Consider the following 27,216-nt stretch of genomic DNA (forward strand, 5'->3'; position numbering starts at 1 on the left):
TGACATGTGGAGTGACACAGACCCTAACACACTGTTGCTTGGTAACTGAGAAACTCTGTGGGGAAAATCACAATAGATTCTCAGAGTGCAATGCATGGGTCTGTAGATGCTAATCTATATCTCCTGATTTCAATTCCATTATCAGCAGTTGAAAGTGAATAGCAGTTGGCCAAAGGGAGGGCATAGCATTCCTTGTAACTTGATTGCATCAGGGCTCCTGCACTCCAGTAGCATATCCTTACCTTCTTTGGGTGTAGGACCAGGGAAAGAAAGGAACATCATCTTTCTTTCTGCTTTCTGTAGGGATCATTCTTTATGTTTTTATCTCTCTCCACTGATCTTCTTCCTGATACTTATCACTGCAAGCACGACAAGTGCTACAGACATGTCAGAATGAGAATGGAGGTTGAATTTAAATGGAAGAATTTGCCTTTTGCAGTGGACATCTGCGAGTCTGGCAAGGTCAATTATTGTATCTGATGCCCTCAGTGAGGCCTCCTCTACATCAGTGAGATCCAACAGATTGGGGGCACTGCTTTGTCGAGCACCTTCACTCTGTCTGCTGCAAAAGGCAAATTCTTCCAGTGGCCATCCATTTCAATTCAACCTCCATTCTCAATATGACAGGTCTGTCCATGGCCTCTTCTAGTACCACGATGAGGCCAAAGTGATGATGAAGGAGCAACACCTCATTCTGTCTGAGTAGCCTCCAACCTTATATCATGAACTTCAATTTCTCCAACCGGTTATTTCTCTCTCCTCCACCAACCTTCTCTTTTCCCACTCATTCTGGTTATCCTCTTATCCCTCGTCTTCTCCTCACCTGTCCATCAGCTCCTTCTGAACACCCTCATCTTTTCCTTTCTACTGGATTCCTGTCCTATCAGATTCCTTCTTCATCAGCCCATTATCTCTTCCACCTATCCCCTCCCAACTTCTTACTTCAACCCCCTTCCCCACCCACCAACCTTTCCCCCTTCAGCTGCCAGTTTGTACTCCTTCCTCCCCCCTCACCTTCTTATTCTGGCTTCTGCCTCCTTCCTTTCCAGTCCTGATGAAGGGTTTCGACCTGAAACATTGACTGTTTATTCTCCTCCATAGATGTAGCCTGACCTACCATTCCTCCAGCTTTTTGTGTATATTGCTCAGGATTACCGGCATCTTCAGAACCCCTTGTGTTTATGCACAGACTTGAATTCCAACCCACAAACATCACTGGTTCACAGAAGCCTCATGGCACTTGAAGCCAAGTGGTTGCTGTGTAGCACTGAGGAAGGGCTGCAGTGGATGGTTTAGATCATGTGTGCCACATGCAACTCACACCCGTGGTACCGCAGCATACCTTTATGCAGGGCTTCATTCGTCATTCTGTTCACATTGCGAAAGGTACTTTCGGGGACTAGCCATCGCATCGCTACATCAACACAGCTTTTCCGAAAGGTACTCCAAACACTGCCACTGTGCAAAAAGGACAAAAAAAGATTCCAATTTTAGCCTTAAGTTACATTTCACAAACAAGGTGCTGTTGGGAAAATGCACCATTTAACCTACCTTGTTTGACCCTGGACAGCAGTCAAGTCTCCAACACCCACAGTTGCAAAGATGCCCGTATTTAGGTTCCATGCACCCTTCAAACAAGTATGATATGCCTTGGGTCTGAAAAATCATTAATAAGGCTTGATAGCAACTTAGTGGCAGGTTACACACACAGGAGTGGTTAATGGAAGGACACATTAGAAAACACTATGATTCTATACTAATGCAGGGTACAGAAACATACTGTGAGAGTGTAAGGGCTAACCAGTACTAAACATTTCAGAATGGAGATGACACGATGAATCAATCTGCAGGGGGGAGTAGGTTTGAAGGGTCATAGGCTTAATTCCCATTTAGAATTCATGAGCTTTCATCCAACAGCTGAAATAACTATAGCCTATCTTTTCATTGCAGATAATTTCCCAGTTGATGCCTCCAGCATGAAATCGAGGGCTCAAGTCAAGGCAGCTATATAGAACAGTACTGCACAGTAGGGGCCCTTTGACATAATGTAGGTCAAATTCCCTCCCAATGCTACACCCCGAGACTGACCACAGAAGAATACATCCCACAGCATCCAAGTAACACTTCCTTCCTGATCCTAGGCAATGTTGAGATTGCTAGAAGTCCACAAGCCAAAGTTACATCAACCGATCCTAAAATAGGTGGTAGTAGGGGAAGTTTTCCATTACCAGAAATGGTGGCTAAGAACCATGCTGAATTTGCTCAATCCATTTCATGTTTCACTCTCAGAGCTATAATGCAAGGAAATTTGATTTTCATGAGCCAGGGCAGAATCCTGAATTTTGAGGTGAAAGATCACCATGAATCTCACCCATAGAAAACAAAAGTCAGGTACCCAATACAGTAAAGTGTAACATTTAAGTATAACCTCCAATCTGAAAGGATGGTCTTACCTTACTTGCCCTTCCTCATCTGGAGGGTATGCTAAGAGCAGCAATCCTATGTTAATGATGACGTGGTTAGTTACAGGGCATACCTTGAAATTGAAAAACAAGACAGATTACTAATCTACAGCTGCTGATTACACATCCAAATCCGAGGTGCATAAATGACCACTTTAAGTCCAGCAACAAGTTGATTTATTTCTTTCTTTCATCTTCAACATACCACACAAGGCCCTCTAGTAAACAGTGTACAGGACAACTAAGTGTGAATATAGAATGTACTGAAAGGTAGAACGAGTGATAATAACTGTCAGCTCACCACCAACTGCAAAGAAGGATAGGCAAGAAATGCTGACTTCACCAGAGACATAAACATCCGTTGTATGAATAAAAAAAAACCTAAGTTGGTAACAAATGTCTATTACATTCTTTGATAATAAATAAATCCCAAATCTGGAATAACTTACAGCAGATCCTGCATATGACCTCAGAATCATGTGAAGCCATGAGGACTCCATTTATAAAATGACCCAGAATCTTCTTTTCACCTATCCACTAAGTCTTTGTTTACCTTGGAGCATCCCCAGAGGTTGCCCTGACCTTCATTACTGAAAACATCTACAATAATTCTCATGAAGTTGTGAGCCAGAATAAATTATATCTGCAGAAGTATTGTAAAAAAAAATCTTTTGACAACCAGGTAAGCCATGCCTTCTCACTTAACTGGTTGTCAAAACCTTCAGAAACGTTTTCAGGTAGAATCCTTGGGCATGGAAATACGGGACATTCTGCCCACCATCTCCATGCTGACTGATGGGTACCCGTCTATATTAATCCCATCTCCCTTCTACACCCCGGTGACTTAAGAGGTTTAGATGCATCCAACATGCTGTCAGTGACTCTGCTTCCACCACCTGTCAGGAGGTGTTTTCCAGCTTCTTGTCATTGTCTAGGTGAAAAAGGTACCCTCAGATAACCTCTAAATGTCTTTTCCCTACCCTACATCTCGGTCCTCTAGTTCTATTTACCTCTGATGAGGAGAAAAAAATATTGCTGTCTATCCCATTTATACTCCTCAACTGTATATACCTCATTCATGTCCCCCCTTCAACGTTTCATCTGTCTCTCCTGTAATTGTAGTGTGGTGACCAGAACTAAACAGAGTATTGCAGCTGCAATCTTTTATATATAAAGTTGGAACATGACCTCCCTACACTTGTATTCAATGCCCCAACTAATAAAGGCCAGCATCTCAGGTCCTGACATTCGGAAACATGTAAGTACAAACCTAATCAATCTAATAAAAAATGAAAATGAAATATCACCACAGGTGGTCTCCTCGGCCACCTCAGACCCCATATAACGGGAGAGGAAACAAATCGTTCTCAGCCCGTCGGACCTTTCTAAGACAAAAATAACATGGATCAACCGAAGTAGCATAGATTGCGAACCTCCATGATTAGAACAAAAATATGGACCATACACTTATTTATTTACTGTATGTTTAAGGCATGAATCTGTAATTGCTCTTAAGAAAGTAATGGTAAGCTACTTGAAGTGCTGCACTGTTGGAGAGAGGTCCATCATTGACAGTGCCTTGAAAAGGTATTCAGCCCCCAACCCTTTGTTCACATAAATGAGTAGTACAACCATGGATTTTGATCAATTTAAATGAGAATATTTACTTGTGAATCATACACTTCTTTTTTCACTGTAGAGCCCAAGAAAACTGAAAATTGTAAAGCATGTAGAACTACTGACATTGGAGAGGGTTCAGAGAAGATTCACGAGAATAATTTCAGGAATGAAAGGGTTACCGGATGAGGAATGTCTGGCAGTTCTTGGGCTGTATTCCCTGGAGTTCAGGAGAATGAGGGGGGATCTCATAGAAACGTTCCAGATGTTAAGAAGTCTGAACAAATTAGATATGGCAAAGTTATTTCCCATGGTAGGGGTTTCTAGGACAAGTGGGCACAGCTTCAGGATTGAAGGACGTCCTTTTAGAACTGAGATGCAGATAAATTACTTTAGTCAGAGGGTGGTAAATCTGTGGAATTTGTTGCCTTGAGTGGCTGTGGAGGACAAGTCACTGGGTGTATTTAAAGCAGAGATAGATAGGTTCTTGATTAGCCAGGGCATCAAAGCGTATGTGGTGAAAGCAGGAGAGTGGGGATGACTGGAAGAACTGGATCAATCCCATGATTGAATGGCGGAGAAGACTCGATAGGCTGAATGGCCTACTTCTGCTCCTATATCTTATGATCTAACTAAAGAATAGCAAGGAAGAATTCCTGGTTAAGAAAAAACATATCCTTGCCAGTAAAGACTTTGCAAAGCAGCACTTAGAAGATGCAGAAGGAGGTCTTGTGAATGGATGAGACTAAAGCAGAACTTTTTGGCCTTAACACTCAGGCCAAAATCTGGCCTTAATCTGGTACTGCTCATCAACCAGGTAACAGCATCCTTAATGTAAAGTATAATAGAGGCAGCATCATGATATGGGGATGCTTTTCAGCAGGAGATGCTGGAAATCTGGTCAGAATTGATGGGAAAATGAATGCTGCTAAATACAGAGAGATTCTGAATAAAAACTTGCTAACCTCTGCCAGAGAGCTTAAAATTGGGCAGAAAGTTCATCCTTCAGCAGGACATTGACCCAAAGCACACTACCAGAACAACCATGGACCGGCTTCAAATGAAGAAAACTGATGTCCTTGATTGGCCCAGTCAGACTCCTGACCTTAACCTGATCGAACGTCTCTGGCAAGACCTCAATTGCTGCCCACTTCTACTCCCCAATTAAGCTGGCATAGCTTGTGCAATTTTGCAAAGAGGAATTAATTGAAAACAAATGATTCTCCAATTATCAACATCAACAAATTGGGTGAGTTGGTAAGGTAATATATTACTACTGAGGAAAGTTAGTGTAGTAATTACAAAGGGTGCAAATACTTTTTCAGCCTCACTATTTTAGTTTTTAATTTTCAGTTAATTGCTGACAGATTTTGGATTTTTCTTTCGATTTGACAGAATGTTCTGTAGTTCAACTCAAAAAATTCTACTTCAATACATTTTAAATTTAGAAACTGAGACAGTAAAATCTGAAAATAGTTGTGGGAGTTGAATACTTATTCCAAGACAGTGTAGACCTCATGACCACAGAGTAAAGGCTTCCAAATCAGGAGCTGTGTGACTTGGATGCCTTCTGCCCTTGGACCGGCTATCATGGGTTTTGAAGGTGCAGTTGAAAAAGCCTTGGCAAGCTGCTGAGGGGTGCTTTATAAATAGCACATAGTGTGGCCACTGTATGCTGGTGATGCAAGAACCAACTTTTTAAGGTAGTGTGTTAGGAATTAATGAATATTTATTCAATACAGCAAGACACATTCTGACACACACACCACTGTCAAGCTGTTCTGTTAAATCACTTACCTCAAGGATTACAATATCATAATCACTAAAGGAACAGTAGCGTTTTGACCACGAAGCATCATTCCTTATAACCTCATTAATAACGTATTCAAAGTCAAGTGTCAGTTGCTCTACAGTGAGGTACTTTCCCTAGAAATTGACAAAACACAGGACACTAACATTCAGTGGACATGAACTTCAGGTAAAAGGCATTATTCACCTCATTCCTACATGTTTCCCTTGAATAAACCTACATCCTTGACCGTGCATTGCATAAGGAGCACATATAATCCTTTTAAGGATGATACAGCAGACAATATTGACCAAGTGCTACCTGTCAAGAATTGTCATCTTTTGAATGAGCCATTAAACTAAGGATTTCTGCACCTACATTGGGAGATATAAAGGATGGAAGGGCGCTATTTCTTAGAACAAAAGGGTTTGTTCCATAATTTTGGACTCCCATTTATCATCATGGATAACTTTCTGCCTGAAATCCACCCAACCTGCCTTCTCCCACATATATCATGATTCATTCTGTATCCAATTATGCATGAAACACATAACTAATTCATCCACAATAAAAACCCACAAACAGTTGCAACTCTGAGCACACAGAATAGGCCTCCGTTTATCAGCCAAAAAATAATTTGCCAGAAGTCCACAGAGAATTAATGTCAGGGTGCTCCTATAGTCAGCTGACATCTGATTTCCTTGCCTGTGCATTGTAATGCTACAGTCAGAATTGGCCTATCTGATGTTCTGCCCCACTGCTGGACTTCATCCTGAGCTGAGGGCTTTACATCAAAATGCAAGGCATGTGAAGTCACCCACTTTGATTAATATGTTCTATGTAGATAAGTGGTTTGGCTTTTCTCATTTTATTAAGCCTGATTGTTTAATTAATTTGCATTACTTCATTATGTTTTAATTCAATTATTTATCCTTCTGACTAAATAAATCCTTTTGAACTCGGTTCAAAAAAGAACATAAGTGGCTTGCAAAAGTCAGTCAATGTCAGACTTGTAAGAACCTATCTTTAGAACAGTGAACTCACTGCCAACTACAGATAAAAAGCACAGATCCATTATGGTAAAAATGAGCAGGTAGTACAGAAAGAAGGGAATACAAGGGGGTACTGATAGAGATGAAGCTGGGGTAAGAGAACGATGGCAGAGGATTCCTTGTGCCAAATGGCCTGTTTAAAATGCTGTAAATTTTACGAAAAGAAACATTTACAGCTATTAGATTAGATTGTGAGGACACTCAGTCCTCATTTATTGTCATTTAGGAATGCATGCATTAAGAAATTATACAATGTTCCTCCAGTATGATATCACAGAAACACAAGACAGACCAAGACTAACTGACAAAACCACATAATTATAACATATAGTTACAACAGTGCAAAGCAATACCGTAACTTGATAAAGAGCAGACCATGGGCATGGTAAAAAAAGTCTCAAAGTCCCCGATAGCCCATCATCTCATGCAGACGGTAGAAGGAAGAAAAATTCTTCCTGCCATGAACCTCCAGCGCTGCAAAAACTTCCCGATGCAGCACCCTGGAAGCACCCGACCACAGCCAACTCTGAGTCCGTCCAAAAACTTAGAGCCTCCGACCAGCCCTCTGACACCGAGCACCGACTCTGCTGAGCGCTTCAACCCTGGCCCTGGCCGCCAAGCAACAGGCAAAGCCGAGGATTCAGGGGCCTTCCTCTCTGAAGATTTTTCGATCGCACAGTAGCAGCAGCAGCGAAACAGGCATTTCAAAAGTTTCACCAGATGTTCCTCCGTGCTTCACCCATCCGTCTCCATCAAATCAGGATTGTACACGGCATCCTACTTAACAGATAACAGATATTCATCCCGGAGTGGCTGCTGCACGCTGCGTCGCGCCGCCATCTTCTCTCATTATGTTATATTTGATATGTTACATTAAGTTATATTTGAAAAGAAGCATGCAATAAATTTGAGCTTGTTTTATGTTTTCTATTGCAACAATTTACCCTACCTCCCAGTACATTAAAAGCATTGTTCAACACATCAGGAAGCTACTCATATCAATTAATCCTTGAGGCTCCTAATGACTCAGTACGGTTTCTCAATAGGGATCTTTATCCATGTGTGTGGGAAAGAGTTATGATTCAGACTGGTTACAAGTCACTGAATATATTGAAGGCTATGAGACAGAATTTTTAGCCTGTGGGGAGTCAAGGGTTATGAAGACTATGCAAGAAAATGGATCCAAGGCCAAGGTTGCATCAATCGTGATCTTACTGAATAGCAGAACAGATTCATAGCTCACCCTCTGTGTCCTGCTTTAGAATGGTTAAGTTACCTGATACAAGGCATTTTCTTTAAAAGGTTTCAGATTCCTTCCTCTCAGGTCAGTCACCACAAAAGGCAATGAGATCTTATCATCATTTCCTGTTTGAAAGAAAAATTGTTTTAGTTTCCGATGCACAAGGTACAGTTGAATAGAGATGATGTTGCTGAATTAGTAGGTCAGAGGTCTAAACTGATAGATCTTAAGATACACATTCACATCACAACGCTGCAGCTGGAGAATTCCATTAATCAAACTGACCCTGAATAAAAAGATAGTGTATCAAATTACTGTACTGTCATAAAAGCCCATCATGTCCACTGATGTCCCTTGCAGTGAGAAATATTTGTTAATCTAAGCTTGAAATGGTCCAGCACTTAGTAAAAGGATAACCGTGACCGTTAAATATTGACATAGCCGGCACTGCCGCATCTAGGAATTAACTCACTGAAACTCCTGTCTGCATTAAATCTTTTTGGAAACATTTGTAGTATTAACTAAATCCTTCAAGATCCTTGACCACTCAACAAAAATAAAACCTGTAATATCTTTACAAACAAAAAAATAATGCTGGAACATGGCAGTCCAGTTGTACACATCAAGCTCCTGCTAAGAATTATACAAAAGTGATTAGCTTTTACTGATGCTAGTTGAAGAATAAATCCATCCAGGTCATCTGTGAGAAATTCCTTTCCCTTCAAAAATAGACTTGGGTATCTTTTGCATTCACTTAGAAGAGTACACAGTGCCTTGGTTTAATAACTCATCTAACAGACGGCAGTGAGGCACTTTCTCGTTCTGCAGCAGAGCGTCAGCCCTCATCTTAAGTGCTTAAATCTCCAAAATGTGACTTCAAACCACAACCTTCTGATTCAGGGACAAAATTGGGATGTACCGAGTAATGATTTGGTCTTCGGCTCAACATCAAACAGAATGGGCATCACATTCTTCAGTGATTGATGACACTAAGTGATTCTTTATCCTCAGTTTAGGTGCTGAACATGACCTTGTCACAACAGGATTAGATAGCTCCCAATATCAGTGTTGGGTTAATGAGATTCTGAAGAAATAGGCAGAACTTCCCTTATTAAAATGGTAGGCACTTTGTGGTGATACTGCATTAAGTAAAAAAAAGCTTGGTTTATTAAAAAAAAATCAAGCAGTCATTACATTTAGAATCAAGATAACCTTGCCCAAAATCTCTTAACTTGGTTGAAAGTCTGAGAAATTATATAGGACATATAACTTAAAAACTAAGGAGGTTAAAGAAAGTTTAGACAGAATTACTTCCTACAAATTGAAGCTGGGTAAATTATCATAGAAAATACTACTGAACAAACACGCTTTATCAGTATCAGGAGGAGACTATTGCACTTTTAGTGACAGGTAAAATTTAATGATATGACATGCGAGCAGAAAACATTCTAGGAGCGGTCTGGGATTTGGGATTAAGGTAATTGAAAATTATGACAGTCATGTGGAGGTTACAGTAGAAAATCATAGACAAAAATCGAAATACTGGAAAAACACAACAAATCAACACACACAAAATGCTGAGGAACTCGGCAGGTCAGGCAGCATCTATGGAAATGAATGGATAGTCAACATTTTGGGCCAAGATCCTTCTTTGGGACTGAGAAAGGGGTAGACGCCAGAATAAAAAAGTGGGAAGAGGGGAAGGAGGGTGTCTGGAAGGTCATAGGTGAAGGGCTGGAGAGGAAAGAATCTGACAGCAGAAGAGAATGGATCATCAAATTAGGCAGCACCTGTAGAAAGAGATACAGTCAACATTTTGGGTCTACGTTGCCTTATCAGAACAGAGGAAGGGGAAGATGCAAATAAGATTATACAGAAGACAGCAAAAGAAAAAGACGTTGTAATCAACCAGAAAAAAAAAACGATTAGTAAATGACAGAAGCGTTCAGCAGGTCATGCAGCATCTGTGGAGCTAACAAATGCTTCACAGAGCTCTATTTACCTCCCTATGTCAAGAATGTCTGTTAATTATCGTTTCTTAATTTTCTGCTTTGTTTTGAGATTTCCATCATTCTTAATATTTTCCCAAAATGATAGACTGAATGGGTCAGGGGGCATCCTTACAAGCATGTCTTCAAAAAAACAGCCAGAACTAGTTTTAAACAACTCACTGGAGATGCTCTAAGATAATAAAAGTCCATCACTGTGCAATGCACAAAGTTCATCATGAATGTACACAGAACGTTTCACAATGTTGCTCAATGCTTTACAGCCAGTGTTTTTACATGCATGCTCACTGCTGGAATATACTGAACGCTGCAGATGAAAAATGCTTTAAGGTCAGACTGTCAGCCTCTAGTGCACACTGTTAATCACAGCAGGGCAGTGAAAACAGGGAAATTCCAACCTCCATAGCAATATCTTTTTTCCAAAGAATCTATGAGAGAAGGTGTTCAAGGAAGATACTATTTCATTTTGGGAAAGAGCTAGGGTTCAGATCAGCCAAGACTGAGACAGTCACATCGAGATGAGAGCAGAATATCAAATCATGGACAGAAACAGAAATGCTGTTAAAACTTTAGCAGGATAGGCAGCACCACGGAAAGAGAAACAATGTTTTGTGTTGGAGACTCTTCATCAGAACTGGGAAAGAGAAAGTGATGCAAGTTTAATGGAGGCTAGAGGAAAAAGACCAGAAGACTATAAGATATAGGAGCAAAGTTATACCATGTGGCCCATGAGTCTGCTCCACCATTTCATCATGGCTTACCCATTTTCTCAATCAATCTCAATCTCCTGCCTTCTCCCTGTATCCCTTGATGCCCTGACTAATCAAGAGTTTATCAACCTCTGCCCTAAATCTACTTAATGACTTGGCCTCCACACCCACCTGTAGCAATGAATTCCATAGAAAGAGAAACCATCTAGGGCAAAAATGACCAAACACCTATTTGCAATTCTCTTTCACAGTTCTGATGATGGGTCATGAAACCCAAATGTTGACAGTATCCCTTTCCTCACATGCTGCTGACATGCCCAGTTTTAACAAGATTTTCTTCATCTCCATTTCTGTTTTCGGTTTTCACAGCACATAAAATCATGTTTGGGTCAGGGAAGGATGGAGAGGAAAAAAAAAATTAACTGTAGGTAAAATTCTGGTCTTTGACCTCTAGTCTAGTGCCAAAGGATAAATGATCAATGTTAAATGAATTCACTACGTTTTAACATATTTTGGAAGACAAGACAGGTTCTAATTCATTAGTAGAGGTCATGGGCACTTCAGGAACTTGTGTTCTTGGCACATGCAGGGTTACTTCACTTCTAAATGTGTTTCAGATGAGGAAATGCTCAATAATCTCCAGCATTAAATAACCTGAGAGGGAAAGGAAGGAATAAACAAAGCTGAGAACACCGAAATCTAAATGTGGAATTTGAGCAGTCCTCCAAGAGAGCCACAACCTTGCCATAGGATTTGAAGGCTTGTGTGCCTCAATGACCTGGAGAGCTATGCTGGCTGGAGTCAGGGCCTTGTGCTTTGGCTCTTGGTAGATTCACCCTTGTCAAACAGGTCAAAAGGTAGAGGCCAGACTAAGAGCTGTCCACTGGTCCTCTAGGGTTGGAGGTTCAGCTCAGGGCAAAAAAAAAACCAATTTTTATGGAAACAGCAATGGTGAATCCTTCCATATCCATGTGTGATGGTATTCCAGAATCTCCATCCAGGACTTGTATGGCTGACCGTCATGAAAACCAAGAGGAATCTACTAGTACAATGAAGGACCTACCAGAGGCAGATATGAGGACACTGAACCACACCTGGAGCACAACAGGGAAGATGGCACAATGGAGGGAAGCATAGAGAGAGATCGTGGACCTTCATTGCTGCCCTAAATGCCAGTGGCGTAACATGCAGTAATCTGAGCAGTGGAAAACGCAGCTTGATTTCTGTTGGAAGACCACGTGAGAACTAGCTGCAGGAAAAGTAACTGCTCATTCACCTAGCCAATATAAAAATTAGCGCTTATAAAATGCCAAAATGTTTCACAGCATTCACAGTTATTGTTTTGGAGAATTGTGGAAATTAAACTACATGGCATAAGAGCCAACAAACTGCAAGGAGATTAAAGAACAGATGCTGTAGTTTGGCACTGTGCTCGTAAGGTCAGCATTGTCCATAGGTTAATAGACATACCTAAGTTTATGAAAAGCTTTCACTGGTTCTTTTACGTTCTCCTGAATAGCCAGATAGAAGGTCAGTTTAATGTCACAACTGAAGACAATGCTTTTAACTATATGGATTTGCCAGGTTCTCTGCTGTGTCGTTAGACCAAATTGTGATTAATTCTTTAAAATCAGAGGCAAAAATGCCAAGCAATGAAAAATAAGAATACCTTGCTCGTTTTAAACCCCTTACATCGGCAACATCAGGGGGACAAAGATTTTGTTTTCATCTTAAAGAATTTTTGTACAAGGGGAGAATCAAACAATGGAAATCTAGCAACTAATAACTATGGTACAAGATGAGATTTTCCAAACCGAGGAACCTATTGGCTTGTAAATTCCTAACAATTCACTCCTAAATACACATGTTAGATTCTACAAGATTATTTACCTTCATCATCTACCACCATGCCAGTGGGCTCCAGAACATAGTGCAGCTTTATGTAGTTCACATAACCGGGGTCTGTTTGTCCAGTTTCCTGCTGCTGGTTGCCAGTGTTATCCATTACACGAGATTCATTCAGTGTAAATTCACTTGTTCCTTCAGTTCTTATTTGAGCAGATGGTACACCACTGTCTAGGCTGGGTTTCCTAAGGGTGGTACAATTGCACCCCAAAACAAGTGAATGTGATTCATTGGTACTTAATGCATAACCATTAGTGTCTGCAACACAACTAGAACACTGGATCTCTAATCTGGGTTCACAGGAGAAGGAAGGATGGATTTCTGAAGATCCACTTCTTTGTGGATTAAGGATATTGAGGCAGTCTTCTGCAAGTTTCCTTTGTATCACATCTTCCTTTTGTATGTCTAAACCTCCCATTACTTCTGGAGTGCTGGTAGCAGCTCTAGCTCGCCTGAAGATGTCAGCTGCAAATTCCTTTGCTTTGCCTGCAGCAGTAGTTTGGTCACAGTGGGCAGGGTTACACACTGCCACAACAGTGTGCTCATAGGCTTCATGTTCCCAGCTCAACATTTCCTCTGAACAGTTTTCAGTATGCCTGCAGTTGTTAGCATCTGCCAAGTTAGAGGTGAAGTCCAGTGTTTTTTGGCTGCACAATGTACATTTAGTACCTTCACAGTTACAATTAGAAGATACACTGCTCCATTCTGCTGAAATGAAATTTTCAGGGTACACTTCACGATCGACTGGAGTTTCATCATTTTCACTGCTTTTGCTGTACAGTACTTGTCCCGTTTTACCTGACACAGAAAGCAAAAAGTGTAAAATGGATCTGAAATGGAAAAAGCAGTTAGTTTGTCAGTTCACATCTCCTAGATTAATTTCAACATCCAAGACATTTTTTATGATCATCATCTCTTGAGATTTTCCCTCTACCTGTCCTTTCTCATAGGATTTCATGGCCGCAGGGAAACTGGAAGGGCCTCCAGTCTTAACCTCACATCTTTAATTTTTCTCCAGTTTCCCCACATGCTCACTTATCCAAAACTCTAGTGTTTGTTTTTCCTCAATTCTATTCTTATTAAACAGCTGGCCTTTCATTCTTTTTACTTAATCTCTATATTCTCCCCTTCAAACTATCATCCTTTACAAAAAAAACCTTGGTATACTTGCAAGCCATCAACTTCCCTTTCCTGTTCATACTGCCGGAATCTCCTAAATCAAGAATTAAAACAATTAGACCACAACGGGTCTACAACAGATGCAATCTCACTGGCTCTCCACTCATCTTAGGATCACCTGGAAAGTAGCAGTATGTATGTCAGGCTGCTGTTTATCAATTAGCAGTGTTGGACACCATCACACCCTCAGTACTAATCACAAGTTCCAAAATCTAAGCCTCTGTACCTCTCTCTGCAACTGAATCTTTGACTTCCTCATCAGGAGACCAGTCAGTGCTGATTGGAAATAACATCTCCTTCTCGTTGACAGTCAACACTGGTGCAGCTGAAGTATGCGTGCGGCTCTTACTGATCTACACCCACGACTGTCCGGCAAGGCAGGCTCCAACACCATCTATAAATTTGCCGTTGACACAACTATTGTTGGTAAAATTTCAGAAGGTGATGAGTGAGAAAGATGAGCTGGTTGACTGGTTGAGTGGTATGGCAAAAACAACCTTGTATTCAACATCAGTAAGACCAAGGAATTGATTGTGGATTTCAGGAAGGTAAAGTCGAAGGAACACAAACCAGTCCTCATCGAAGGATCAGCAGTGAAAAGGGTGAGGATTTTCAAGTTCTTGGGTGTCAACATCTCTAAGGATCTATCCTGGCCCCATCATATTGATGCAATTGCAAAGAAGGTTTCATTAAGCGTTTGAGAAGACTTGGTACGTCACCAAAGACTCTAGCAAATTTCTACAGATGTACCACCTGGGGATAATTCTAAATGATTGCATCTCTATGTGGTATGGAAGGCAACTATACAGGATTGGAAAACCTGCAGCAAGTTGCAAACTCAACCAGCTCCATCATGGGCACTAGCTCTCCCAGCATCGAGGACTCCTTCAAAAGGTGATGCCTCACAAAAACGGAATCCATCATTAACCACTACTTATTTAATTTATTATATATTTTTCCCATTGTAATTTAGTGTTTTTACGCATTGCACTGCACTGCTGGTGCAAAACAACAAATTTCACAACATGTGCCAATGATATTAACCCATTCTGATTCCCATTTCCTCCCAAAAAAAATTAGATTCTAAGTTACAATTAACCCTTCTTTAGTATGGTGCAAAGTGGGGGGGGGGGGGGGTAGAAGGTTAAGTTCAAAGGTTAAAGTAAATTTATTATTAAAATACATCCACCATATACAATCCTGAGATTCCTTTTCTTGTGGGCAAACTCAACAAATGTATAGAATAATAGCCATAACAGAATCAGTGACAGACTGTCCAACTGCATTCAACCAGAGCACAGAAGACAACAAACTGTGAAAATATATAAAGAAGAAAGAATGATAATAAATAAATAAGCAATAAATATTGAGAACATGAGATGAAGAGTCCTTGAAGGTGAGTCCAATGGTTGTGCATTATAAAATTCAACATCAGAAATATGAGAAAAGTGGAAGGATTGGAGAAATTTGAACCTATCATCTTTGAAAAGAGATGGCCACAAGACAATGTTCTGGAAATATGTGGCCTAGTGACAATATAAAACAAAAGAGTAAGTATGAAAGGCACCTTTCACAACCTAAGTACTTCTGACTCTAATCATGGTCACAACACAAGGAAAATGACAGTCAATATGCTCAAACTCCCAAAGATAATGACTAGATTTTGTTTTGGCAATACCAATTAAGGGATGGACAAAGTCCAAGGCACTAGGGGAAATTCCCCTTCAAATAATACCTTGCGAATTTTGCATCCGAGGGAACAGAAGGAGCCTCAAGCTAGTACTTACATTAAACAGCATTTCATTAAAGTTGCACTAGAGACCCTAGAATTAGTGCACATTTCCTCAGCCTGAACTTTGAATCCATTAACTTCTGATTCAGGGCAAAGAAGTCATAAACATCTGGGTGACCCCCTAGCTGGAGAGAGAAGCTGAGAGTAATCTGTCAGGACTAATATCACTGGACAACAGATTTTTTCGGAAGTGTTGCTTCCTCAGAATTTTTTTTTGTTTACAGTAGACTGCTTAAAGATGAACACAAATATAATTTCAGACTACTTGTATCACATAGGAATTTGGAGAAACAACAAATTCATTTTTATTGAATATAATGTGTTTAATTGCATAATGGTGCTGACGCTTTGCAATAGTTCCACTAAGTTAAAAATATTTTGTTATTGATTTTCATTTGTACTCAGTGTCTGAGGCTTCTCGCTTAAGTGTCCAACAATAATTCGCCAGCATTGAAGGATTCCAGTTGCCCTGGTATCTTTTCCCCATGACCACAATGTTCTGGTGAAACCTTTCACAATGCTCGTCACTAACAGCACCAAGATTTGCAGGGAAGAAGTCTAAGTGGAAATACAGAAAATGAATCTTTGATAACATGTTGCATTTCATAGTTTTATATGCTTGAAGCATGTTTTCAACCAGCTGCATATAGCTTGGTGCTCTGTAGATGCCAAGAAAAATTTCAACAACTTCCTTGAATGCCTTCCATGTGATTTTCTCCGGTCCCACTAGAAATTCTTCAAATTGCTTGTAATTGATGACCTGTTTGATTTGTGGACCAACAAAAATGCTTTCCTTAATCTTGGCACCAGTTATTCTGGGAAGCATCTGTCTCAAATATCAAATTCCTTCATAGAAATTTTTGTGCCTGGTGATAGCAAATTCTATCCTTACAGTCCTGAACCCAATAATCATTACTAAAACCTGTCCTGCCATGCAGCAGCCGTGCCACCTATGCATGCCCAAGCATGCCTGGACAAGATAGGAATCTTTCCAGCTTACATTGTAGGCACCATTTTAATTGTGCTTGAATTATGAATTGAAATAATAAACATAAGTGATTTCAAAAACTGGTGCACGATAGGGAAATTTCATGGTGATTTTCATAATCAGTAGCCCAAAATTCATAAGATACACCTAAAGGTATTCAGGAAGCAAAATCTTTGTTGTCCAGTGTATTTGAACCATACACCCTCACTTTACTGTAAAATTATTTGCTCATACATTTCATCTAGGTTCCCATATAAACAATAACCAATTTGACCATACCTGTCGTATTTACAGATATTGCACATGCTACCAGGGAGTAGCTGGTGTTAAGTAACACTACTCCATCTTTCTTGAGCTGGAAAGCAGGCTGGAACGTGGGAAAGGGATACACCACCTGGTACTTGGTGTGAAGCATGAAGCCGTGCTGCAGGCAATAGGCGTTCTGTTCACCTATAAAACACATGATGGCAAGTGAGGTGCAGTAACTTAAACATGTAAATACAAACACAAGATAAAAACAAAATGGTTAGTTTCCTACCTGTGTTAAGCAAAGCCATATCTCTGCAGTCGGGACACAGTACAAATGGTGGTGTGGCAACAGTTGTAATATAAATATCTCTGTCGTTTTCATCACTCATAACCATATTTATCAGCAGATCATTTACCGACCGAATGCTGTATTAAACAAAAATAACCACATGGAGGGAAAGCAGAATATTCTTTAGGGAAGAAAAAAAGCCTCTCAAACCTCCCCTGCCCCGTCCCTGACAAAAAAACAACAGCTGGTGTATGTTTGGAGATTCCTTTCTGCAGAGCACAAAGGAATCTCCACGCTTACACCAACCAGTAGCCAAAAGGATTTTATGACATCGTCATCTTACTGCTCCTATTGGAAAAAACTAGCAAGATTATATGTTAAAAATAAACCCACCAGAGTATAAGAACATAAAAAATAGGAGCAGGAGTAGGCTACCTGGCCTATCGAGCCTGCTCAGCCACTCAATAAGATCACGGCCTACTCACAGAAAAATCTGATGAAAAGTTAATCTCCCTACAGTGGTATATGCTCAGAAAGGGCACTGTGAGAACTCTCCGCTTAAAATATAGGAACAGAAGTAAATAAACTGACTTATCCATGGTTAGCAAAATAAAGACAAAGTACACACTACGGTACAGAAACAGGCCTCTCGGCCAATGCCGAACTATTAATCTGCCTACTCTCATTGAGCTGCACTCAGCTCTCCATATCCCTCTCATCCATGTACCTATCCAAATTTCTCTTAAATGCTGGAATTGAATCCGCATCCACCATTTCTACTGGCAGGTCATTCCACACTCTGACCATCCACTGAATGAAGAAGTTCCGCCTCGTTTCCCTTAAACATTTTACCTTTCACCCTTAACGCATAACCTCTAGTTCTAGTCTTATCCAACTTCACTGAAAAAGTTTGCTTGCACTTACCCTATTCAAACCACTCATAATTTTGTATACTTCTATCGAATTTCCCATTATTATTCTGTGCTCAAGGGAATAAGGTCCTAACTTAAACAACCTTTCTCTATAACTCAGGTCCTCAAGTCCTGGCAGTATCCTTGTAAATATTCTCTGCAGTCTTTCAGTCAAAAAACTCTGACCAGTGCCAATCCAGACATCAGACGTTTTAAGAGGAGGGGACTTCAACCAGATCCACTTCCCAAGGATAAAGGCAGCAATGAAGCAGTACAGTGAAAAAGAGCTTTGACCAGCAGCCAATCCGGACATTGGAAGCTTTGAGAGGAGGGGTCTTCAATTAGGCCCACTGTCCAAGAAGGTTCAAAGGTGATTGACAAAAAATATTCCAGGATAGAATGGCTTGTCGTATGAACAGTGTTTGATAGTTCTGGGCCTTTATTCACTTGAATTCGGAGGAACAAGGGGGTGGCCTCATTGAAGCCTATCAAATGGTGAAAGGCCTTGACAGAGTAGAGGTGGAGAGGATGTTTTCTGTGGGTACACAGCCTCAGAATAGAGGGGCTCTTAGAATGGAGATGAGAAGATTTTTTTTTAGCCAGAGGGTGGTAAATCTTGGAACTCTTTGCTTTAAGTATATATAAAGACTTGGCCTCCACAACTTCTGTGGCAGAGCTTGATCGATTCTTGATTGGTCAAAGTACGTAGGGATATGGGAAGAAGGCAGGAGATGGGGGCTGAGAGGAAAATTGGATCAGCCAAAATAGAATGGCAGAGAAGACTCGATGAGCCAAATGTCCTAATTCTGCTCCTATATCTTTTGGCCTTATTTACATCTTTCCTATAGGTACTGTAAATGACCAAAACTGCACAGAATACTCCAAATTAGGCCTCACCAATGTCTTATGTAACTTCAATATGACATCCCAACTCCTGTACTCAATATTTTGATTTATGAAGGTCAAAGTGCTGAAAGCTTTTACAATCCTATCTACCTCTGATGTCACTTTAAAGGAATTATGGATCTGTATTACACAACTGAATTATACACCAATAGCCATCCAAAATTTGTCAGGGGTGAGAAGTTGACCTGCTTTTTGTACAAATATTATGACATTCCCTGATGCCTTATAATCAACAGATTACTACAAATATTACTGCTACAATGTAGGAAGAGTGATGCCCATATTTTGAAATGTCCTCTTTTCCAATTCTTTTCATTTGATCTTCCCTGGCACACCAAGGTCGATTAAATGAAAATTTCAAAGGTATAAGGAGCTGAAGAACCAAGGAGCTAAGATTACATATGAACTCATGGAATCTTCTGATAGGCCTATAACTGAACTGATGATCTGGAGACAAGTTCATGTTCCACCATGGCAGCTGGAGAAATTAAATTCAAACAATTATGTAAAACTGGTATCAATAAGGATGACCACCTAACTAGAAAAATGACACACAGAAACAGTTGATGGTAATTTTCAGGTATGGAAATCTGTCCTTACTATCCAACATGTTATTCCATACCCATTCCATCTGAAAAAGCGTAGCAAGCGAAGGGAAATTAGGAATGGATTTCAAATGCTGACCTTGCCAGCAGTATCTACATCTTGTTCCAAGATTACTTACTTGAACCCGAACACAATAAGCTTTGAGGGATCTGATGGCCATTCACAGACAGTTAGATACAGGTCACTGTATACTTCCTGATCTTTGAAAAGATGCACTTGCCTAACCTAAAATGCAATAAAGCAAAACAAAGATTAAATATATTAAATATCCTGACGAAGGGTCTCGGCCCAAAACGTCGACAGTGCTTCTCCTTATAGGTGCTGCCCAGCCTGCTGTGTTCCACCAGCATTTTGTGTGTGTTGATTAAATATATCTTCCATTGTTTTCAAATTGTATCTTTTCTGAAAATAACTGGAAGTGAATGCAGTTGAGCACATCAAATGTGTGAATGTGCATCAGACTAATGAACATACTGTACGTATAAGCAGTTTGAGAGACTTGTTGGACAAGTTTGCCCGCTGCTGCAAGGCTGCAGGTATTGTACGTCAGGTGGGAATAAACCATTTCCATGTCATTTTTTTTTTAGCACCAATCTGCAACAACTGGGTTGGGTTAAAATATGCAGAGTTAGAGTGCTGAGCAGACTCTCACTGAGTCACTAAGGTTAGCTAATGGGTGCTCTTCCTGCCTCTACACAGTTTCCTTACCCAGTGTTTCTGTGATCCTCACTCACACACGTAAGAACAATTCATGTTATTAACAGATTTCAGAAACAGAATGTTGTTATCCCCTGACAACTGTATTGGCAACGTACTGCAGCAGTGAGTGAGCGACAGGCATACCCTTACATTCATACAAATACGCACATACATAGAGAGACATATTAAATCTATTATTCTAATTTCAAAACAAGCATGTTTCCTGTGTAAATTGTATCTGCTTTGGCACCAACCTCGACTGCTCTCTAACTAAGGTTTAAGAGTGTACACATGACTGGCGTCCTCCATTATACATTCAATGGCCACTTTATGAGATACACATGTACACCTGTTCAATAATGCAAACATCTAATCAGCCAATCATGTGGCAGCCACTCAATGCATAAAAGCATGTAGACATTGTTGAGAGGTTCAGTTGCTGTTCAGACCAAACAGCAAAATGGGAAAGAAATGTGATCGAAGTGATTTTGACCTTGGAGTGAGTGTCTCAAAAATTTCTGATCTCCTGCTATTTTCAAAAACAACCATCTCAACATTTTACAGAAAGGTGTAGAAAACAACAAAAAAAAATCCAATGAGCAGCAGTTCTGTGGGTGAAAACACCTTGTTAATGAGAGAGGTCAGAGAATAACCAGACTGATTCAAACTGACAGGAAGGTGACAGTAACAACAGTGGTGTGCAGAAGAACATCTCCGAACACACATGTTGAACTTGAAGTGGAAGGACTACAACAGCATAAGACAACGAACATACACTCAGTGGCCAATTTATTAAGGAGGTATCCAGGAAGTACTTAATAAAGTGTCCACTGAGTTTATATTGCACTATAGGCACTTTGATTTATCACCCATAGTGGTGCTAGAAAGTCTGTGAACCCTGCAGAATTTTCTTAATTTCTGCATAAATATGACCTAAAATGTGATCAGATCTTCATGTAAGTCTTAAAACTAGATAAAGAGAACCCAATTAAATAAATACTACAAAAAACATTATACTTGTTCCTTTAATTACTGAGTAAAATGATCCAATATTACATGCATTTGTCGGAAAATTATGTAAACATTGCTTTCAGAACTGACATGACCCCCTTATACAACAATAACTTCAACCAAATGTTTCTGGTAACTGTTGAACAGTCCTGTACATCGGCCTGGAGGAATTTTAGGTCATTCCTCCTTACAAAACTGCGTCAACTCTGGGATGTTGCTGGGTTCCCTTGCATGAATTGCCTGCTTCAGGTCCTTCCACAACATTGCTATAGGATTAAGGTCAGGACTTTGACTCAGCCATTCCAAGACATGAAGTTTCTTCTTTTTAAACCATTCTGTTGTTGATTTGCTCTTGTCTTTCGACCGTTGTCTATTATTCAACTTCTATTAAGCTTCAGGTAACATACAGCTAACCAGACATTTTGAATTCATTATTCCCTCAACGATTGCAAGCTGTCCAGGCCCTGAGACAGCAAAGCAGCCCCAAACCATGATGCTCCTTCCACCATGCTTCACAGTTGGGATGAGGTTTCGGTGTTGGTGTGCACTGCCCTTTTCCTCCAAACATAGCAATGAGCATTTCCGCCAAGAAGTTCAACTTTTGTCTCATCTGTCCTCCACAGAACATTCTCCCAGAAATGTTGAAGAACATCCAAGTGGTCTTTTGCAAACTTGAGACATGCAGCAATGCTTTTTTTTGGAGAACAGTGGTTTCCTCTGTGGTGTCCTTCCATGAATACCATTCTTGTTCTGTACTTTTTTTTATATAGTGAACACATGAACAAAGACTATAGCAAATCCTAGAGATTTCTGCAGGCCTTTTGCACCTTAGGTTCTTTTTCACCTCCTTCAGCATTGCACGTTGTGCTCTTGGTGTAATCTTTGCAGAGTGCCCATTCCTAGTGAGAGTAGCAACAGTACAGAATTTCCTCCATTTATAGAGAGTTTCTCTTACTGTGGACTGATGAACACTCAGGTCTTTAGAAATGCTTTTGTAGCTTTTTCCAGGTTCATGCATCTCTACAATTCTTCCTAGTTCCTCAGAAAGTTATTTTGATCAAGGCATGGTGCACATAAACAGATCTATTTTGAGAAGAGCAGGCTCTGTCAGTATCCCAACTTTGAGTGTCTTTTTCATAGGGCAGGGTGCCTCTACAACCCACACCTCCAATCTCATCTCATTGATTGGAACACCTAATTCCAAATAGCTTTTGTAGAAAGCATTACCATAGAGGTTCACATACTTTTTCCAACAAATACGTGTAATATTGGATCATTTTTCTCAGTAAGTAAATAAACAAGTATAATGATAATGTTTGTTTGTGTTATTTAATTAATTAGGTTCTCTTTATCTAGTTTTAGGACTCTTGTGAAGATCTGATCACATTTTATGTCATATTTATGCAGAAACAGAGAAAATTCTACAAGGTTCACAAACTTTCGAACAACACTGTATTATTACCTATACCAGCTCTGATTTGTTTATTTCCAAATTTAATTGCTCTATCAACTGTCATCGTGTTTTCAGCTGCTGAGTTCTGAGCTTGGATTGCCCTTCCAAATCTTCCTGCATCTCTACTTCTCTGACCTCCCTTAATTCAGGTTTATTTAAAATACCTATCTCATTGATTATGTGTCCTAATGTTGCCTTCTGTGGCTCATGATAAAACTTATTTTGATGAGTCTCTGGGAGGTTTTTTACCACGTTAAAGCCATTATACAAACACAAAAACCGATAGAAAAGAACCCCAAAAAATCAGAGAAGACAAGAAGCAAGGCCCATCCAGGGATTTCTCTGAATCACTGAGTTCCAGTGTTCTCTCTTCAAGGATAAAACTTTGTTACTTACCTTTTTCAACTTATCATGGATGTTGAACTTCCACCAGTACAGATAGTACACATAGTGGGGTAATTCATCAAACTCTTGCTCTGGCACATCTCTGGTGTAGGACAGCACATACCTACCACATTTTGTAAAACCAAGGAATATATGGCTGTGGAAGCAGGGAAAGGGGAGAGACAACACAGATGTATTTTTACTCTCTGCATTTTCAAGTAACAACACCTGATTATTAAAGACAAGGAATTCAGAATCCTCAACAAAACTATCAAATACATGAAATCCATCTATTAGCTAATACTTAAGGTGACCTCTCCTAATTTCCTGCTGCCCAGGGAGAATTATGCAGATATATCTCTGGTGTTTTTTCAGGGTATCAAGATCAACACTGCCTTTCTGTCCATTCATGTTGTAGGAGACTGAGTGCATGAGTGCATCCAAGGCCATGCAGAATTACAAGTTCAGAAATCTCAGCAACTCTTGCCATTATTTAATTTAGATATTCTTGATGGATAATTGTTTGAAATACAGAGTTTAGTGGTAAGTTCGTGCGTACCTTCCACAAACTGTATCGCATAGTGGATTCTCAAAAGGAATATGGGATCATTAATTGTTCTTTAGAGAGTGATGTTCTAGCATCTGCTGCCTGATTCAGACCACAAATCAAATTCACAACTTCCCTCATTTGCACAGCTACCCTGATCAGATCAGCCAAGACAAATAAACGGTGGCATGATCTAGAAGGGCCAAATGGTGGCACAGCCCTGAGGGGTGTGCTCATTATCTGTAAAAATGAAATTCAAGTTGACCTCTAATCTGCAGCTACACTATTTTATTCCAAATTTCCAGCATTCCTTTGTTAATATCAAACAATTGTTCTATATTTTAACCTCCCTGCCTTCTTCTCCCATTTATTCCCTATTTTCCAATCTATCACATCTTTTTATTTTATGTTTTGTCCTTCCTTCCCTCTTCCCTGCATCTCAGAACTTGACGGTGACTACTCCCAGTCCTGCTGAAGTGCATTGTTCTGAAGATTTAACCCAGTTCCTGTCTACTCGGGAGTTGCTGAAGGATAGAAAGAGGCAATTTAGCCCTGAGCCTATTCAATACAGTCATGGCTAAACTGTGGTCTAACTTCTCAAGTCTCTGTTGCTCTATCTCCTTTGATATCTTTGCTTCTCAAAATTTGATCAATTTCAGATTTATACATGACAACTGATCAGATAAAATGCTACTTGCAGAACTGAGATCCAAATTTTCAGTAGCACCCATAAAGTGTTTTGCTCAACACCTAGCTCTAATTTTTTTAACTGTTTACTTCTTCAATTCCCCCTAACTACTGAAATCATTTATATCCAGGTGGCCTAGCAATACCCCTAACATTTTAAAAACTTCAGTCGCAAGACTCTTTAAACTTCCAAATTCCAGAATTATGTAATCCTCCCATATAATATAACCTTTGGTGTCCTGGCATCACCCCAATAAATTTAGAGTACATTCTTTTCCAGGCCAAAGCATCCTTTTTAAGGTGTACTACCCAGAACTACAGAATACTTAGCATATGGTCTATGCTGGGATTTGTACAGTTGCAGCATTATTACTATTGGCTTTTTCTCTTGTCTTCAAAGCCCGAAGTTCTATTGTTTTTTTATCATGTTCAGTAAAGGTCCATGGCAGTAAAATGATTCTGCAAAAAGGCCAACTTTGGACCTTACAGAGCCTCATCATTTTGGAAGAGAGCAGCATCTTTAATACTAAGCACAAAGAATCATGGTTGCTTATGTTAAAAGTTACAAACTAGAAACTCTAGTACGTTCAGTGCACGTTATCTAGTTAAGCATACTATTAGATTTTTCTAGGCAAGTATAATGTATATGCCTTAAAAACCCCCATCAATTTTGCAGCAGAAATAACCTGGTTAAAATTTAGAGTTCACATGAATGTGGAATATGGCCAAGTAGAAAAAGCTTGTAGGGAGTTTATGAGGAAGGATAGGCAGATGATAGAACAAAGATGCACTCAACCAGACGGTTTGAGATGTGTCTATTTTAATGCAAGGAGTATCATAAGTGAGGCGGATGAACTTAGAGCGTGGATCAATATATGGAAATATGATGTTGTGGCCATTACAGAGACTTGGACGTTTCAGGTGCAGGAATGGCTGCTGAGTGTGCCAGGCTTTAGATGTTTCAAAAGGAGAGGAAGGGAAACGAGATGGGAGCATGGCATTGCTGATCATGGATAGCATCATGGCTGCAGAAAAGGAGGTAGTCATGGAGGGATTGTTTACTGAGTCAGTGTGGGTGGAAGTCAGAAACAGAAAGGCAGCAATAACTCTACTGTGTTTTTTTTTCAACAGACCCCCCCCGCAATAGTAACAGAGCCATTGAGGAGCAGATAGGGAGGTAAATTCTGGAACAGTGCAATAATAATAAGGTTGTTGTGATGGGTGATTTTAACATTCCTAATATTGACTGGCATCTCCTTAGATCAAGGATTTGGATGGGGTGGAATTCATTAAGTGCGTTCAGGAAGGTTTCCTGACTTAATATGTAGATAAGCCAACTAGAGGAGAGGCTGTACTTGATCTGGTATTGGGAAATGAACCTGGTCAGGAGTCAGATCTCTTGGTGGGAGAGCATTTTGGAGGTAGTGATCACAACTCTCTGTCCTTTACCATAGTGCTGGAGAAGAATAGGAGCAGACATTTTGAGAAAATGTTTAATTGGGGTAGGGCGAAACTTGGATGCTATTAGGCAGAAACTTGGGAGCATTAATTGGGAGCAGATATTCTCAGAGAAAAGCACAGCAGAAATGTGGCAAATGTTCAGGGAACATTTGCATGGCATTCTGCATAGGTATGTTCCATTGAGGCAGGGAAAATACGGTAGGGGAGAGAACCATGATGTACAACGGATGTGGAAAATCTAGTTAAGAAGAAAAACTTATAAAAGGTTTAAGAAACTAGATACTGTTAGAGCTCTAGAAAATTACAAGGTTACCAGGAAGGAGCTTAAGAATGAAATTAGGAAAGCTAGAAGGGGCCATGAGAAGGCCTTGGTGAGCAGGATTAAGGAAACCCCAAAGCATTCTACAAGTATGTGAAGAGTAAGAGGATGAGCCATGTGAGAATAGGACCAATCAGGTGCGATAGTGGAAACGTAAACATGGAGTCGGAGGAGGTAGCGGACATACTTAATAAATACTTTGCTTCAGTATTCACCAGGGAAAAGGACCTCAGCAATTATGGGGATGACTTACAGCAGACTGAAACACTTGAGAGCATACAGGCATTAAGAAAGAAGATTGCTGGAGCTTTTGAAAAGCATTTAGTTAGATAAGTCACTGGGTCCAGTCGAGATATACCCCAGGCTACTGTGGGAAACAAGGAAAGAGATTGCTGAGTCTCTGGCAATGATCTTCGCATCATCAACAGGGACAGAAGTACCAGTGGATTGGAGGGTTACAAATCTTGTTCCCTTTTTCAAGAAAGGGAGTAGAGATAACCCAGAAAATATAGACCAGTGAGTCTTATTTCAGTAGTGGGCACGTTATTGGATAAGATCCTGAGAGGCAGGATTTATGAGTATCTGGAGAGACATAATCTGATTAGGGATAGTCAGCATGGCTTTGCCAAAGGCAGGTTGTGCCTTATGAACCTGATTGAATTCTCTGAGGATGTAACAAAACACATTGATGAAGGTAGAGCAGTGGACATAGTATATATAGATTTCAGTAAGGCATTTGATAACATTCCCCATGCAAGGCTCATTCAGAAAGTAAGGAGGCAGGGATCCAAGGAGACCTTGCTTTGTGGATCCAGAATTGACTTGTGCTACAAAAGGCAAAAGGTGGTTGTAGATGGTTCATGTTCTGCATGAAAGTCGGTGACTAGTGGTGTTCCACAGGGATCTGTTCTGGGACCGCTCCTCTTTGTGATTTTTATCAATGATCTGGCT

The 27,216-nt window shown here is 40.2% G+C and overlaps 1 protein-coding gene across 1 annotated transcript in view; it reads right to left on the reverse strand.

Annotated features, from left to right (window-relative positions):
* dcaf15 (DDB1 and CUL4 associated factor 15) overlaps nucleotides 1–27,216 on the reverse strand; it is a 49,921-nt gene that overhangs the window by 11,453 nt on the left and 11,252 nt on the right. The window contains exons 3-12 of the mRNA XM_059992349.1: nucleotides 23,264–23,408; nucleotides 19,823–19,929; nucleotides 17,282–17,418; nucleotides 17,023–17,193; nucleotides 12,770–13,582; nucleotides 8,197–8,285; nucleotides 5,877–6,005; nucleotides 2,454–2,536; nucleotides 1,552–1,656; nucleotides 1,343–1,458 (exon numbers count right to left, since the gene is read on the reverse strand). Coding sequence (XP_059848332.1) covers nucleotides 1,343–1,458; nucleotides 1,552–1,656; nucleotides 2,454–2,536; nucleotides 5,877–6,005; nucleotides 8,197–8,285; nucleotides 12,770–13,582; nucleotides 17,023–17,193; nucleotides 17,282–17,418; nucleotides 19,823–19,929; nucleotides 23,264–23,408 — 1,895 coding nt within the window. The remainder of the gene's footprint in view (nucleotides 1–1,342; nucleotides 1,459–1,551; nucleotides 1,657–2,453; nucleotides 2,537–5,876; nucleotides 6,006–8,196; nucleotides 8,286–12,769; nucleotides 13,583–17,022; nucleotides 17,194–17,281; nucleotides 17,419–19,822; nucleotides 19,930–23,263; nucleotides 23,409–27,216) is intronic.

This window comes from Hypanus sabinus, chromosome 16, assembly GCF_030144855.1.
Source record: "Hypanus sabinus isolate sHypSab1 chromosome 16, sHypSab1.hap1, whole genome shotgun sequence".
Taxonomy (NCBI): domain Eukaryota; kingdom Metazoa; phylum Chordata; class Chondrichthyes; order Myliobatiformes; family Dasyatidae; genus Hypanus; species Hypanus sabinus.